Source organism: Lampetra fluviatilis, chromosome 33, assembly GCF_964198595.1.
Source record: "Lampetra fluviatilis chromosome 33, kcLamFluv1.1, whole genome shotgun sequence".
NCBI classification, from domain to species: domain Eukaryota; kingdom Metazoa; phylum Chordata; class Hyperoartia; order Petromyzontiformes; family Petromyzontidae; genus Lampetra; species Lampetra fluviatilis.
The window spans coordinates 667,453-685,151 of NC_136307.1; the positions used below are offsets into that span (position 1 = coordinate 667,453).

Here is a 17,699-nt window from a genome sequence, read left to right on the forward strand (position 1 = left end):
TTGCAGAAACCTGCTCGCCCCTCTTTGTTTTTCTATGTATCGCTCTCACCTCTCTCGTCAACGTGTCGCCTTACCGGGGCGGCGCTTTTCATTGCAACTATGCAACAATTCAGCCCGAGGGCTGCGCGTGACACAACTCTGTAACGCACTGTACGTGTCGTGCGCGGGGACCAGCGCCGTTCCAGGCCTCGTGAGCGAGCGGATGAATGCCCCCCACCCCCATCACCCATGACCCCCCCATCCCCCATGCCCTTGCCCCCCCCCATCCCCCATGCCCTTGCCCCCCCCCATCACCCATGCCCTTGCCCCCCCCATCCCCCATCCCCCATGCCCTTGCCCCCCCCCCATCACCCATGCCTTTGCCCCCCCCCATCACCCATGCCCTTGTCCCCCACCATCCCCCATGCCCTTGCCCCCCCCATCACCCATGCCCCCCCCCCATCACCCATGCCCTTGCCCCCCCCATCACCCATGCCCTTGCCCCCCCCCATCACCCATGCCCTTGCCCCCACCCCACTCCTCCTTCGCACGAACCCGCACGTCCACAAACACACCGTCCATTGTGCACGACGCGTCGGTGTGCGAGCGTCTCGCGTGCGGTGCCGCGCTGCTCTGCCGTGCACACGATGCACCACCACCGCCACCACCATCGTCATGCTCGCTGTGAGCGCAGGCGAGTGGCGCGTTGCAGCACGGACACGGCGGTGCCTCGCGCACCGCCGACACCTTCTGCTCGTCGCAAGCAACGTCGACGGATCGTCTCCGGTGATAGAGACGCCTCGACTGGAACGCTCGAGCGAGGCATCTTTGCACAGGGCGATAAACAATCCGCACCTTGCCAACATTCTCTGCGCTCGCAGGAACGTAGAATAGGTGCACAAGGGGTGGCGGCGGTCATCAACGCCGTGACAATTTCTCGAGATATCTCCAATGTGCTTCTCACTTGGTGTCAGTTATCTGGTAATGGATGGTTTCCAGGCAGAACAGATAAAGCAGGAATGATGATGATGGTGATAATTTATATAATCATGGTCATCAGATAAAGGTCGTGCTGTAGGACGCCATGTGGCACCACGTGCCGTGAGCTTTGGCAAAGGTGCAGCTCTGCAACTGCTCGCTCACACCACGGCTGGTAGAAGGGGCCTCCTCTATAAGGCCCCTCGCAGTAATACTTGGCCTGCTCTCTGATGATGGCCAGATGCCTCGGAAGAGGTGGGAGTAGCCACACTTCACCCGACCGCACGCGACATCCCCGTGGTGAGCCCATAGCACCGCTGGGTGGACAGGCGGAGTGGGTTCATTTCAGAAAAACCCGCGCAGTTGGTTTCAACTACCACGCAGGGAGATGGAATCTGACCTCTGACCTCTGGATTGCAAGTCCCGTGTGCTGACCATCACCCCACGGCAGCGTCCTCCGTGCAGTGTGTTGACATGACTCATTGTTGAATATATGTGTCTGTGTGTGTTGAATGTGTGTGTGTGTATGTTGAACGTACGTAGCCAACCGTGGTAATCGGAGGCGGGACGACTGGTGGGTGCCATCAGCTTGAACACGACGGCTGTCTGCGAGTGCACTGTGCCTGCTCTGACTTGTGGACAGCTGAAATTGCTTTTCCAGATAGTGTGAGAATCCACGGATCCCCCGGGACACATGATGCCTCTTCCAGCAAACAGGTATAACAGGTAAACTGTACTTCCACGACTGCACAGGTGGGACGTCCGTTCGGGTGTATCAGTGCGTAGACATGGACGCACGTGCGTGTGAGCAGGACGGCCAGGATTAGCCACGATAATTGGCGGAATCCCTTGTGTGGATAATACATATCTGTGGCTCACCTTGAGATGAAATCAAACAAAGAGCACTGCCGTGAAGGGTGGATGGGTGGGGTCAGGTGGGTGGGGTGAGGTTGGTGGGGTGAGGTGGGTGGGGTGAGGTGGGAGGGAGGGAGGGAAAGCACGAGTATCGTTGGCCAGAGACAGAGAATGCCCCACACCCACAATTTAAAGTGACATACCACCATTACATGTCCAGTCGCCTACAGCAAGACATATTGACATTCCACTTGACAGACTACAGTGACCCCTTTATGAGCGCCTGCCCGAGTCTCAAGACTCGTTTTCAAGAGGGTCCATTCGAAGTGCGCGGCGTTTGGGCCACGCCACGCAGATGCAAGGTCTGCTCACTGTGAGCGGAGCGTCCCTGTGTGGAACCCACGTCCCTGTGGGAGCTGGCACGCCCAGAGTTTGGAGGTCAGGGATTATTGCTGTTGGAGTAAAATGCCTCTCCTGTGCATGGGAAGCAACAAAGGAGACGGGGAGACGTCCTGGAATCATCGCAACGATGCACAGGCCAAGTTCACATTCAGGACGCAGCCTCTGCTATACTCCGCCGCCAAAACAAGTGACAATACTTATGTTTTGCCATTGTATGATCGTAACAGGATAACCATACACGGTTCAATTAGCTGATCAGAATGTAAACTGATCTTAATTACATTAAAATCGCAAGTACGGTCGAGTTAATCGCACGATTTGAACTCTCTTTTTTATGACGAAAATCGATGAAAAAACAAACGGTTGTTTCCATACAGCATCTGGAGATGCGGCTGTCACATTTACACACCGCTATGTAAACCCAAATTGCGTTGGACCGTGTTGAACCGAGCCATGTATCTTCACCCCCCCCCGCCCCAGTAGCGGCGTTATTAATGAAACACAAACACCCTCCCGTAGGGGGCCAGGTGAGCGCTGCCACGAGTCCACGGTAACCGTGGCAACGCGAGGCCCCCCACGGTGGCTGGGATGTCATCACGGCGGGAAGCGGCGGCGCTGCGATGCCGTCGACAGGACAGGGACGGTGAAGTCTGCTTCGTCGGGGGATGGGACGCCGAGAGTCGCTGAGCTTCGGTGATGTTAAACAAATTAAATCGGCGAATGCCACTCAGATGCAGTTTGTGCTGCGTTACACGGCAGAGCGTTGGGATTAGTGTGCAAGAGGAGGGTGCGTAACAAGTCTAACGATCTTCAAGTAGAGGAAACCGTGCGGGGTAACCAGCGTCCGGTTGGACAGCGCCGCTGCGATCTCGGCATGAGCGAGCGCACCAGCGGAGGCGGTGGCGGTGTAAAGAGGCGAGCGCGAGGACGTACCAGCGTCTCCCCGGAGAGCACCTCCAGCAGCTTGATGAGCATGCGTCCATCGCGGAGGTCCGTGTAGAGGTCGCTGATGCGGCAGGACACGCGCGCCAGGTGCGAGTTCACCCACTTGGTGAACGTCTTCTTCTGCACGGCCTCACGCTCGTCTGCACACACGCAGGGGGGCACAGGGGGACACAGGGTGGCACAGGGGGGCACAGGGGGCCACAGGGGGGCGTCACCGCGGGGTGCCAACGCGCCGTGGGCTCCGACTCGTCGCGCTCGTCGCCCGTCGTCATCGCCGGCCGTGGTCTATCCACTGCTGGGTAAAGGCAGCGCCGGGCCGTCGGCATCGCACATGACCGTCATCGTTCATCTCGCACCTGCCCAAGACCCGACCTCATCGCTCAACCTTTGCGGCGGTCTTCGTGTCGAGTGCATTCCCTCCTTTGGCTGTCACTCCATAACTAGTCTCGTCCATCGGAGAAAACCTCTCTCCAACCAGCAGCTGCAGATCAGTGGAGGTCTCACCCTGTTCTCAGAGATAACCACCCGCTCGTCTGGAAAATGATTTCGCGCAATACGATGATTTCACTGCACATCGCTTGACGCCTCAAGTAGAAAGAACTCGTGGACGAGTATCGGTTGGTGTTACCCACAATTCCCTAGGACACAAACCACGATCCATTTCCACAACGTGTCTAGGAGTTGTGCAATGCTGGGGTTTGCGATGCGCTTAGACATCAGTGAGGTTGACGCTAATGACACCTTCAACGCCACGATCATCACGGATGAAAGCATGAACGTGCCACTACGCTGGATTTACCTGTCAGAGGTTAATGAGCAGGTTTCCTCATTATTCGGGTTGCCTCAGCCTTTTCACGTGCAATGTGAGCCAATCGCAGAGGCCAATTTGAATCATGTACAGTGTAAATGCTATGCTCACAGATGACGGTGACGATGATGATGTAATAAACCCCCATTACCTGTCGCTTTATTATCTGCAGCCATGAAGCTTCCCTTTATCCTCGACAATATTATTCTTCTTATGGGCACCGAGCTCCGATAATGATGCTGACGATGAATTGATGATGATGATGAAGGGAAGGACAACCTGCCGATGATGGCAATAGTCAACACCCAACTCTTAGCCGCTTCGGTCACAATGCTCAACTCTAAACTGCACATCTCGATTCCAGCGCCATCATTGCCATGCAACACTGCCAGGCCCTGTGCTCAGCAGCACAGCGATTTGCTTGGCTGCTCTGGACACTGTCATCACATTCACACAACACCCACGAAAGTGAATAATGTACAACCCTTGACCAACCCACTGCTGGATGAAGGCTTGCCCGTGCCTAGTCGGTTAGTCGGGTTGTTACAGCGCAGTCTACACACCGTCTTTATGGACGTTGAACTTCTTTCGCACGGAACGTCGCCAGCCGTGCTACTGAAGGTCCTGTCCAGGGTGGCCTCCACACCACCATCTCACCACCGAACGCAGCTTGCCGAGTTCAGAGTGCAGCGCGCAAACCACGACGCCACCACTGCCCATGAACAACCGTGAACAACCGTGAACAACCGTGAATAACCGTGAACAACCATGAACAACCGTGAACAACCGTGAACAACCGTGAACAACCGTGAATAACCGTGAACAACCATGAACAACCGTGAACAACCGTGAACAACCGTGAACAACCGTGAACAACGGTGCCGTGGCGCGCTCTGAGCTTTGCACAACGCCCGTCCCGCACGTGGTAGAAGCGAAGCGGCAGGGGGCTGTGCCTGCAGTCACGAAGACGAGCCCGGGATCTGTGCCGTGCCGTCGGGACGGTCCCCTCCGGCACGCGGCGTCTCGCCAATGCGGCTTGCAGCAGCAGCAGCTGCAGGGTGAGTCACACGGCAGGGGGCTCCTGCTGTGGCAGGGGAGACCGCTTGCGGCGGGGGAGATGCCATCGGTTCATCGTCCCCACGACTCTCGTGGCGCGGGGGGGCGGGGGGGGGGGAAGGCGAGGCGGCCTGTGTCGGTGCTACGAGGCTGTGCTGTGAATATCTCCCAAATAAGCTCCCAGCATGTGGAGTGAAACGTCGGACAACGCACGGTACGGACCGCAGCTCGCGTCGGCGCGAGGTGAGGTCAGCTTCAAATTCCGCACTTGGTCTGTGATGTCGCACAAATTGGCATGGACGGGTGCTAATGATGTCAGGTAGAATAAATATTGATAACCACGACAAACACAGCCTTCCTATTATACAGTCAAGTTGGCGCGGTGGCGAAGTTGCTAGCGCGTGGTGCTACGAAACCAGCGACCCGACTCGGATTCCCGGCCACGGCCAACGTTCAATGCCCAGCAACAAGTGAACCGGGCCTGTGGCCTCTCTGCTTCATCAGCCTGCACTGACCATCGCAGTGAAATATAAATATGGTCAAACACGGGGCGTAGGGGGGCCTCCATCCAGCGGTGGATTAATAAAGTTCCCGTCAAGGAGCATCGCAGTCACTCGAGACGCTACTCGTGGGACGGCCGCACTTCCTCTTCCAGTCGGTGGTTCTCGACTCCGACGTGCCCACACGTGCAGTTCTTCTGAGCCGGTGGTTTGGATAAGGCTGAGAGGTTGCGCACACGCCGCTGTGTGTTGTTTCAACGGCCGTGACTGCAGACACAGCCAGGTTAGTGACCCCCCCGTGACCCTACACTGCACGTGTAGACTCTGCGACTAAGCTGGGGCATTGCCTCAGCCGCCGTCCTGTGTGCCGGAGCGGCCCTGGCAAACTCTCTCTCGATTCATGTTGCCGCCAGATCCTGTTGCAATGAAGGGGGGGGGGGGGCTCAATTTTGTCATTTATATAAAGTATCCACTGTTACCATGACGACTCTACAGGCCTTACTCTTCTCTATAACTTGGATCCTGTTTCTCAGGTAAAACATTAATTCCAAGAAAGTGTTCGTTTTGGAAGATTTATTTTACTGTGACACTCATCACCAGCCAAGCCCTGAGGCAACAGACTCCATACTGCATTGATGCTCAATCTGCTGCTGGGTGAAGGCCTCTCTCCCATAGCTGCCGGCTCCGCGTGATCATACGATGCAATAATTCACACTGAGCCTCTGCCTACAGACTGATGCTATCGCTCCATCTTCCCCGCTCCATTCATTGGCTGCCACTCCCACCATAACTCTTAGCCAGCAGCCACCATCCCTTCGAGTGACGTGTCCTGTCCAAGCGCAATAACTTTTAATAAGTGTAACATATTGAGCTATTTACGTAAATATGTTAAACAGTCATGTTTAAATCACACAATGCGGTTTTAAAACTACTTTTAACTGCACAGAACATTCCCTATTTTATTAAATAATCGTACATCAGCTGATGCCAATACGTCAATTTGACTGTTCCCAACAACAGCTGTTCAGTTTGAAGTGGCAAGGCTACGGCACGATGAGGTGATGATGACACATCACGACGGACACAACACCAGCACCACCATGACATCATCGTCGTCGTCACCGTCCACGACGCCACGCGGCGCAGGCAGCTGGCAGCAGCAGCAGTGTGTTTTGATGAGGTCCACGGAGATTCCACACGGCGAGCAATCGACATGGCGAGCACTTGGCACGAGCACTACAGAGATACAGTGGAGGACGCCTCTGATCCGCAGTTATATGTGGGGGGGGGGGGGGGGTCTGTGTTGGTGGGTCCTTGTATCTGCTAATAATAAAACTCGTCTTATTCGCGTGGACACCTGCGGATGACAGCAGCGGCTTGTCGCTCATTCCGGCCGACTCGTGTCATCCGTGGAATGGCCGTGGAGAGCACGAGTCCAGAAGAAGCGTCGACGCCCGCAGCCCACTCTGGATGCTGCCTCAATGCTGCCGGGAGTTTATATTTTGAACTTTTTCCGTAACTCTCCGTTGTGCCCTGCTGCTGCGAGTTGTACGCTGCCGTCCGTGTGCCTCGGTCCCGTCTGGACCGAGGCTGATTCGGAGAATCGAATGTCCCCCGCCGCCAATCTTCAAACGTCGCCGTGAATAACCTTCGGTGAGGGAAGTCCGTGACCTCGTTGGGACTCCCGCCTCGATGACGGTGGCGCTCGCGAGCCAAGTTCGACTTCTGCAGTCGCAGAGGTCGTGGTCCCTCCCGACGCGACGGGATCCGTGCGCAGCGCCCCGACTGGCAAGCGGCACGCGAGCCGCAGGAGCGGCCGCGGTCCGCACGACGACGCGACTGGTGGATGCGGAGCCGGCAGGCGAACACCGCCGGGGACAGCTGTCTGGGCTTGCAGGGCGCACGGCTGGGCGCGGCGCGGCAGGCAAACATCAAAGCGGCATAGCAGCAGCAGCGGCAGTGTGACGGTGACGATGACTTCTGCTGCTGCGTGAAAGTGTGTGCTTCATTCATGGGTGGAGTTTGTGGGGGGCACGGGGGGGGGGCAACGCCCCCCAAACTGTACACCTTTATCAATACACCATTATCAATATATTTTCAGTAGTTTAACATTAAGATAAAATTTAAATTATATGCAGCCGCGATTCCTAAAGTGAGGGACAAAGCGAACCCCGCTCCCCCCCCCAAATATAGAAGTCCAACTCCGCCTGTGGCTTCATTGGTAAGCAGAAGAGAGACCACTCACACCAAAACGTCTCTTTTTCTACAAGGGAAACATGGCAGTGATTACTTCATGTAGACCCAATCAATCCCATGAAGGATATTTCGGGTTTTATTTTATTGACATTAAAACTCAAAACGCGCATCTATTTCAATAACGAGCTGGGTTCGATTCCTGACCACGGCTGACATCAGCTGGCCAGTGAGATCTGACCGTGAGAAAAGGTCACGGCTTGAGGGCCTTCACCCGGCAGTGGATAAATCACGGCCGCTGCCGCTGCCACTGCTGCTGATGTTGTTGTTGTGAATTATTCAGTTGGGAATCTAGGGCCCAACTGTTGGCTTATCTCCCCACCTCCGTCCTGGGGCCCCATGTCGTCCCCGCGCTCCAACTTCACCCACTCCCTCCTGCTTGGGACCCTACCCCCCGATGGTAATACAGCTGCATCATGTACACCAGCTCACGTGTGTGCACACACGGCTCTTTAGTCAATCCACCGCTGGATAAGGGTCTACCCATGGTGTAATTGGGGTTACTAATACAACATATTGTACAGCGCTCTGTCTATCACCGCTGGGCAACGGCCTTCTCATGCCGTGTCAGTTTTAGAGGCTGTTGGACCATACTTCACCACCCTGGCCATGGGGGGGGGGGGGGGGGCGCTCAGGCCGGTTCAGATGCTATTCTCCACCGACGTTGGCCATGGCCGGGAATGTATTTCCGCTCGCGGATTACCCCGATTGCGTTGACCACCGCACCACCGCCGCTCCCGAACGCGTCCACGCCGGGTGTGTGTCAGGGTGCAAGTGCCGCCGCAGAGGGAACAGCACCAGGATGGAGCGGCGGGTGGCGTGGACAGATGATCACCACTCCCTTGTCGAGGCCGACTCTCCAATACCCCGCACACTTTGGCAACAGATCGACTGGCTGCCAATTGGAAATCGGTGGCAGCTGACGTGCGGCAGCCAGAGTAATGGAATATCGGATCTCGAGGTTCTCCGAGTTGTGTCAACACCGCAGCAATGCGAGCGCCACGTGAAAGGGAACGCAGCGCGTGTATCTGCTCATTAACAAAAGTTTGTTGCCAAAGTAAAAGCGACACAAGCCACACCTGGAAGAAATGAACGCATCAGCCGCGGTGAAGTGTGGATACCCCATCGTGGAGAAAAGGTTGTGCGGCAAACTGTAGCCACTGCCTGGGATACTGTACGAGGCAATCTCGGCGCCCGAGTATAGAATGACTTACGACAAAGCAAAACACGGGGAAGATCGGTTTACGAGTTTTTTTTCTGATGCGTATAACAACTTACGCATGCAAATTATCCACAATAATCACGGATAAGAGGATGGATTTGGCGCGACACGCTCGCGACACCGATGTCGCCAGCGGCATCATACTCCGTGTCGTCAACCAAACACCATCGTCTTCTGTCATCGTCCTCGTGCTGCAGCTGTTGTGCAATCGGTACCCATCATCTCGAGGCCCGAGTACAGACAAACGATCTTGAGATCTGTCTCAAGTCCGCAGGCAACGATTGCAGCACAAAACTAAATGTTGTAAGATAAAGATGATCGTAAGTCGAAGTAAGCGGGGGAGCCGTCGTGAGATCGTCACGCCCACTCACGCGAGACTCCCACCAAACACACTGCGCGCTAAACCAGTACGTTACGAACGTCGTGTGTCATGTATTAATAGCCTGAACATATAACACGATGGCCTGACCATATCTCATGTGTTTACATTTCTGACTAAGAACCCAGCGACACGGCCGCAGAAGAGCTCGCCACAGCGTGTGCACAGCATCCGGCTTGTGCAGCGGGCAGGGCCCCAGGGGTCAACTCGCAGAGAGGGCCGCCCCTCACCCACTCGTGGGGCCGACCTCACGAGTTTGGTGTAAAGTCAACCGTGGTCAGGCTACGGACGGACTTGCCTCCGCCACATTAATGTGGAATTTCTCCCACCGGCTTGGGAGGGAGAGGGACCGGTGATTTCCTAGCGCGCCGCGGGCAGTCGTCCGCATTAGGAGACTTCACAGCCAGCCAACACAGGACGGGAAGTATCCGCAATTTTATTAAAAATTAAATGTGGCTTCATTTATGGAATGAGTCGGTAATTTCACAAACACTAACCTCAACGCACCATCCCTGCGTGGATGACATAATCAGTGCGTCTGAGTACCGTTGACACCGCGATATATTGTGAACATGTCTCCCTCTGCAAGAAAGGTGGACAACAGTTTTCTGTCTGAGTGACAGTCCTGATGGGTTCGCACTCTGCCCAAGTCAATATCCACTTCATGCTGATACCCATGATCACCGCCACGCCATTGAAGTGTCTGAAATGTAAGTTTACATCGTAGAACTGCCTGTGCCCCTTTAGCTTATCGCACTTTAAACAACTGAAGTTGCTCATAGAATCGAGAGCATACTGTCGCTGCAGCTTCTGTTCACTTGTACGTATGTTGAATTTCTTTCGCACCGTACATAGCCAACCGTGCTAATCGGAGGTACGGGACGAACATCATTTAATGAGCAAACCGGAGTGGCAACAATCATCGCAAGGTGGATATTTTAACTTGTGCAAAACAAAGAGAGGTCCTCTCTCGAGAATGCATTTCTGAATTTGAAAAAAACGTGAAGCCAGGAATGTGGGCGGAGAGTGTTTCCAAACTCCTCCCCGTTCACCGACTTGGCCTTGGCGGGCGCCTTCACTCTTGCCAAAGATGAAGCGCGATCTTGAGTGCTCGTCGGCTCGGTAAAGCGCGTAATCGGCGGAAGCCGTTACGCGTCGCCACGACCGCTATCGCGGGGAGCACGCTCGTTGTCGACAATTACACAAGAGAGGCGCTTGCACAAGGCCGATGTGTCAACGCTCCGCCGTCGACCTTTTGTCGCTAATACGCGAAGGACACGTACGCTGCTAAATAGCAACTAAATAGCGAGAAGGAACTGCACCAGATATCTTCTTATTCAAGTAAATGCGGGCAGAGGGCGTCACATTTGCAAAGGTCTCGAATTAACCCTGGGGTTTATTTTCAGTTGAAGCAATGGGGAATGTTTATTAACCCTCACCCCCCTGCACCTGTCAAGAAGAACTCCAATCTGCTCTCGTCTGACTCACCACGACCAGGTGGTATAAATGTGGCAATCAGAGAGGGCCAGAAGACATAAATGATCGACAAGTCCCAAAAGAAACTGTGCATGGGTACTGTGAGAGTAGGGTTAGGTTAGGGTTGGGTTAGGGATAGGTTAGGGTTAGTTTAGGGTTAGGTTAGGGTTGGGTTAGGGATAGGTTAGGGTTAGGTTAGGGTTGGGTTAGGTTAGGGTTAGGTTAGGGTTAGGTTAGGGTTGGGTTAAGGATAGGTTAAGGTTAGGTTAGGGTTAGGTTCGTATTGGGTTAGGGTTGGGTTAGGGTTGGGTTAGGGTTGGGTTAGGGTTGGGTTAGGGTTGGGTTAGGGTTGGGTTAGGGTTGGGTTCGTATTGGGTTAGGGTTGGGTTAGGGTTAGGTTAGGGTTAGGTTAGGGTTAGGTTAGGGTTAGGTTAGGTTAGGGTTGGGTTAAGGTTGGGTTTGTATTAGGTTAGGGTTGGGTTTGTATTGGGTTAGGGTTGGGTTAGGGTTAGGTTAGGGTTGGGTTAGGTTAGGTTAGGGTTAGGTTAGGGTTGGGTTAGGGTTGGGTTGGGTTGGGTTAGGTTCGTATTGGGGGTTATCTGTAACGTACACGATATGGGGAGTGTGTGGGCCGATCGGTGCAATGGCGAACCCTCCCGTCCACACCATCGGTATCCCAGCAAGTGCTGGAATAATAATTCATGCATTCGATATGAATGCAGAATTGTACAAAGCCAATAACTATTGACCCTACCCGTTAAAAACTGCTGCTTTAGACAATGTTAGGGCAACTGATGTTATCTGCGACCGCATTCTGCTGACCGTCACACGAGTGAGCCAAGCTCCGCTTCTGTTGAAACCGGTCCGGTTTTCTTCCTCAAACAAATGCCGCAGGATATATTGGTCCAGAAAGTTCATAGACCATTAGACTACAAATGTGTTGTATGTATACGTGGAGGCACAGAGCAGAGCCCTGCCGATATATGTTTCTCCTTTAGTGAGAGATTAAGAATTTTCTTTAATGAGACCGCGAGTTTAAATCCCAGTCGGGGGCCTGCATCAACCCGTTGCCCCTCTAGGATGAATAAAGCAAGTACCGCTTTGTGGCAAGTCGAAAGTGGTTGTTCCCTGGGGAGGCTGGCCTCCAAGATAAGTCCTCCGAGTATTGAATTTCCGCCACGGACTCAGAGCTGCCGACAGCGCTGAGAACAGCGTCACTCGGGCTGTAGAAAGCGAGACACTTCACGCCCCATTCGGAGGCATTCACAAAAGTAACGGAATCATTGCACCGCGGTGTCCAAGTTGAAGACAACGTGGTGGACAACGTGCATCAGAAACGTGGAAACTCCGCGAACAAGCGTGGAGCAGGTACGTGCTCGGGACCACAGAAAGAGGAACGTACGGGTCGCAGAACGTTTGCCAGTGAGAGACATCGTATCGATCGTTAGGGATGGTGAGAGGGCTTGAGCAGGACACGTCACTGCAAGGGGAGATGGTCGGTGGTCGAGACTAACTACGGAGTGGCAGCTAAAGTAGCGAACACGCAGAGAGGGCGCCCATCACAGACACGGAGCCATTAGATCGGTTCACCCGTAGATGGCGACAGCTTGGAGGAGCCTTCATCCAGCAGTAGAGATATCATGCCTGATGATGATGACATCGGTTTAAGCCAACCTTCATTAAGTGGCCTTTCAGTTCAGCAAATGCTCGTGGAACATCACGCGGGGCCAGGCTCCCCATCCCCCCCTACCCCCATCCAGGAGAGTCACCCCCTCCACTCCCAACGAGCTCCACGTCCACGCCGAGCCCCACAATCGCCCTCTCTCCTCTCCGCCGACGCGCAATCGGCCCGCGTCCTGACGCAGCGCGGCTCGCGGGGACGACGCTTGGGGACGCATCCGCACGCGCTGCTCTCTCGCGAGCCATCACACACGTGGCACCTCGTAAGCCATCACACACGTGGCACCTCGTGAGCCATCACACACGTGGCACCCTCACGAGCCATCACACACGTGGCACCTGGTGAGCCATCACACACGTGGCACCCTCGCGAGCCATCACACACGTGGCACCCTCGTGAGCCAGCACACACGTGGCACCCTCGTGAGCCAGCACACACGTGGCACCTGGTGAACCATCACACACGTGGCACCCTCACGAGCCATCACACACGTGGCACCTCGTAAGCCATCACACACGTGGCACCCTCACGAGCCATCACACACGTGGCATCTGGTGAACCATCACACACGTGGCACCCTCGCGAGCCATCACACACGTGGCACCCTCGTGAGCCAGCACACACGTGGCACCCTCGTGAGCCAGCACACACGTGGCACCTGGTGAACCATCACACACGTGGCACCCTCACGAGCCATCACACACGTGGCACCCTCACGAGCCATCACACACGTGGCACCCTCGTGAGCCAGCACACACGTGGCACCTGGTGAACCATCACACACGTGGCACCCTCACGAGCCATCACACACGTGGCACCCTCGTGAGCCATCACACACGTGGCACCTGGTGAACCATCACACACGTGGCACCTCACGAGCCATCACACACGTGGCACCCTCACGAGCCATCACACACGTGGCACCCTCGCGAGCCATCACACACGTGGCACCCTCACGAGCCATCACACACGTGGCACCCTCGCGAGCCATCACACACGTGGCACCCTCGTGAGCCAGCACACACGTGGCACCCTCGTGAGCCATCACACACGTGGCGCGCTCGCTGGGCGGTTGTTTTCATGCGGCGAGAAGGCGAGGTCGGGGCTGTCGATGGCAAGGATGCGGGTTGCCGTTGGAAACACGAGGCGTCGGGTTTCATGGAACCTCAATTTGTATTCATGCTGCTGACTCGAATTACCCCACAACAAAAACAACAACGTCGCGTTTCTCATGCAATCCAGTGGGCAATTAAAAAAAAGCACGCAGATGGTGATCCATTTACAGATTTCCCAATGATTTCTAATGATCCTCTCTCTGACTTGATTCTCAACAGTAGAATATTTGCTGTGCCGTTAACGATGGCTCGATATCTTAGAGAGGAGAATGTTGACTGATGTAATCGGCGAGTTTGGCGAGAGATACTGCATGTAGAGGCTTTCAAACTAAATATTGTTATCCGTGTAATATCTCCTTGTTATTTTAGTGGGGTATCTATGTACAGATCACCCTGTCGACACTCAAATGAAGCACTTTGATTTGAGGGCGTGGGTCTCTGTTCGCGTCGCAGAGAACTCAGCCAGCGCAAATGAGAGCCGCCTGGGCTCAACCCCGAGTCTCGCTCCTCATCGACAAGTCGCTCGCATCTCGGCCCAGCCGCCGTCGTCGTCGTCTTCACAGACGAACAGAGGAGAGAGTTTGCCATCGCCTTAGACGAGTCTGACCCACTTGCTTCTTAGGCGCACGTGCCCCACAACCACTCACAAAATGTGCAGCAGCAGCAGCCAATCAGTGCAGCACTTTGCCGACCGTAGGCACTTCCATCCCTCTGAATGACACCGCTGAATCAACTCGTGTTGTTGTATTGTTCACAGTTGTAATTAGTTCATCTATTTTTCAAAAAAACTGATGCAAAAATAATGCAGCGTGCTACTGTTGGCCATCTGACGCAGGCTTGCACCCATAAAGAGAATCAGTGCTGGGCATTTCTCCCGTCTCAGTGACCACGAATGAACAAATGGCGATTTCAACTCAAAATGATGATCTGTGGTATTGCTCGCTGTTGTTCCACATTCCAATTTCCAACCGCTCGCAAAACACAAACTCCATCCCTGCAGAAAATGTGCACAATCAGCTGTTGTGGGAAGCGCGTCCGTGCCCACGGCTCGCGGACAATGAGAAGAGCACAGCGCAGCGGCGGCGGCAGCGGGGGCGGCCACGCCGACTCCACGCGGCTCTGCGCCGACGCACGGCCAGAGCGAGGCATTTGCGATCCTCGTTAACAGGCGCAAGCGCTCGTAAAGAACTCGTTGTCCTTGCCCCCACACCTCCAACTCGCACGGTTGGCTACGTACGGTGCCAAAGAGGTGCAACGCGCATGTAGCAGAGTCGATGGCGACGAGGGGGGGTGGGGGCTTAACTGCCGATCGGGCCGATTCTGTTCCAATGTGCGCTTGGCGATCTGTCCAGGAGCTAAATGTCATCGTCGAGGTTTGCTCCCACAAGTGCGCTTCGGGAGAGCACAGATGACAGTTGTTGACTCTGTGTTTCAGAGTTTGGGTCGCGTGGCCACAACCGCACAATGGTTGCCTGTCTGTGATGTTCTAGGCACCACGGGGATGTCCGCATTGGCCTGGTGATGTTCTCATGACGCGGTGGATGGTTCTGCCGGTGTCTACGAGGCGGAATGTCCCAGCCAGGAGCCGCGATGTTTGGGTTTTTAGTCTGGAAGCCTATCAGGCCAATTACTTATCAGCACGTTTCCTTGGTAAAGCAAACTCGCTTTGCAGACAAGAGATCAGAAAATGTTCATATTAATCATTTTGCACTTTTGCTTTTTGATTTACTACCGGTAAAGTTGTATGGGGAAATATTGTCACAATGACATTTTCATAACGGATGTATTGCATGGCTTTTCGTTTTTGCGTTTGAAAATGTGATCTAAGAGCAGTGCCTCCCATTTGCTTCGCAATCAGAGGCACCTCCCTGGGGTGGCACCGAGGTTCAAGGGGTCACCGTGGACAATTCCAGCGATACCACCACCAACACTACCAACACTACCAACACCACCTCCACCAACACCACCAACACCGCCACCACCAACACCAATACCACCAACACCACCACCACCAACACCATCACCACCACCAACACCACCACCAACAACACCACCACCACCACCAATACCACCAACACCACCACTAACACCACCACCACCGCCACCACGCTTCCCAAGCACTGCAGTCTGCCAGGCCTGGCAGGGTTTTCCCACTCGACAATAAACTATTTGCGGTGGTACTCGATAAAGGCTTTCCAAATTTATGCACAATGCGCTTCTTCAGGAACTGCTGATGGTTTTGCATAGACACATAAGTTTTCTGCTTTTTACACGTGTGTGCTGTTTGAACTTGAGGCTTTTCTCCAAGCCATCACCATCGCTCGTAGATCCCGCGATACAACAACCAATCCTAGTCCCGCACATGAGCCGATGTCACCGTCCACTCTGCACAGTGGACGTGTCTTCCTTTGACTGCCATTCCGTCGTGAGTCTCGACCACCGGCCTCCATCCCTTCGAGGCAACGACTCCTGCTATGGTCACGTACTTGACCTTACGTACGTGACCACCTCGATATTGTGTTTGCCTCACAGAGTGATTTAAATTAAACAGGTAATTCTATAATGTGATTTCCCCCCACTACCTATTGCCTTTTCAGCGTTCCAAAAATCAGGGAAAACCTTCCGGCTGCAACGGAACCGGCAACACGACCGGAACTGTGGCAGAACACGGCTCGGCACAAAAACCTGGAGCGTCACGACGCGGGCGCAGAGACCGCCGGTGGACCCGGCTGGCAAACGCCCGGGTGGGCACCTCGAGAGAGCCACCGAGCGTGGGCAGTGGGGCCACTCTGGCGACACAGAGACACGCGACTGGCGAGCCACGGACCGCGGAATGACTCTCGGTCCGACGTCTCCCGCGGAAGCCGTACGCCGTGCAGTATTTAAATTGCACAATTCCTAAGTAACACGGTCAACAAATGAAACGTGGACCCTGCACATGGCCTGAGACTCACGGATCGTTGCAATTTCTCATCCATGATCACAGAGCTGCCTCCTCCTCTCCCCATGAAGTCCATGCACCGATACAAGTGTCATTTATTTTTGTGTCTGTAACTCCGTCTCGAGGCGCTGTCCAGAAACAGCGGGGTATATTTATCTCAAGAAGCCATTCACAAGCGGACGGAAAAAAGTGTTGATCCTGGATTTGACGAAAGAAAATGGGAGTGGACAGCACGGATGGCCGTGGGAAGGAATTCACAGCCACTAGGGGCAGCAGAGGGGCAGCAGAGGGGGAGGAGGAGATTCCTCACACACAGCGGCGCCACCCCAGGTGGGCAGCATGTGACAGGACACCACACAGAGGTGCCCACGTGGCCTCTGCACAAGGGGGGGGGGGATGTAGGGATGACATTCATTTTGAATCGTTATAAATCACGGTAATTTAGGGCTACTGGAATATGTAGTGTACACTCGTTCCCACCTGAAATCATTCACCAAAGGTACACAACCCGCTACAGTCATCCAGCAGATCGCTTATTCAGAACCACAGCCGAGGAATGGCGCGCTCGCTTTCCTCTCGGAGGCAAGCGATTGATTTACATAATTGATGGCTCCATATCTCACATAGACGAGTGTGAACATATTCATTGTCGTGAGAGTGACGGGAGTTGTGCAGAGGCTTTGAGATATAATTTTGCTCTCTCTGTAATGTATATTCTTATTTTAGTGGCATATTAGATCCGTCACAGAATCACCCTGCACTTAAAGCACAACACCTACATGGTGCCAGTACGGCGAATCGGGGCGACCGCCCGGGGCCCCACGCTTTGGGGGGTGGGGGGGGGGCATCACGCTTCGCCGTCACGATATCAGATGCAATACTTCCGATTTAGTTTTAAGGAGGATGCGGGGGTGGGGCGCGGCCCCGCACCCCCAATGGGCGGCCCTGCAAGCGCATCACCCACAGAGTGTCGTGTTCCTCATGACCATGTCATTAGAAATTGATCGAACACGTGGCCGAGGTCAACGGTAAAGCTACGGCGGGAGTAATGTTGTACACGTGCCCCACACTAGCAGCCAGAGATACTTTCATCACGCCTCGCACACACG

The 17,699-nt window shown here is 54.5% G+C and overlaps 1 protein-coding gene across 1 annotated transcript in view; it reads right to left on the minus strand.

Annotated features, from left to right (window-relative positions):
- The window catches only part of LOC144943904 (spectrin beta chain, non-erythrocytic 1-like), a 74,709-nt gene that overhangs the window by 41,228 nt on the left and 15,782 nt on the right, over nucleotides 1–17,699 (minus strand). The window contains exon 2 of the mRNA XM_078871753.1: nucleotides 3,148–3,299. Within this exon, the coding sequence (XP_078727879.1) occupies nucleotides 3,148–3,299 (152 nt within the window). The remainder of the gene's footprint in view (nucleotides 1–3,147; nucleotides 3,300–17,699) is intronic.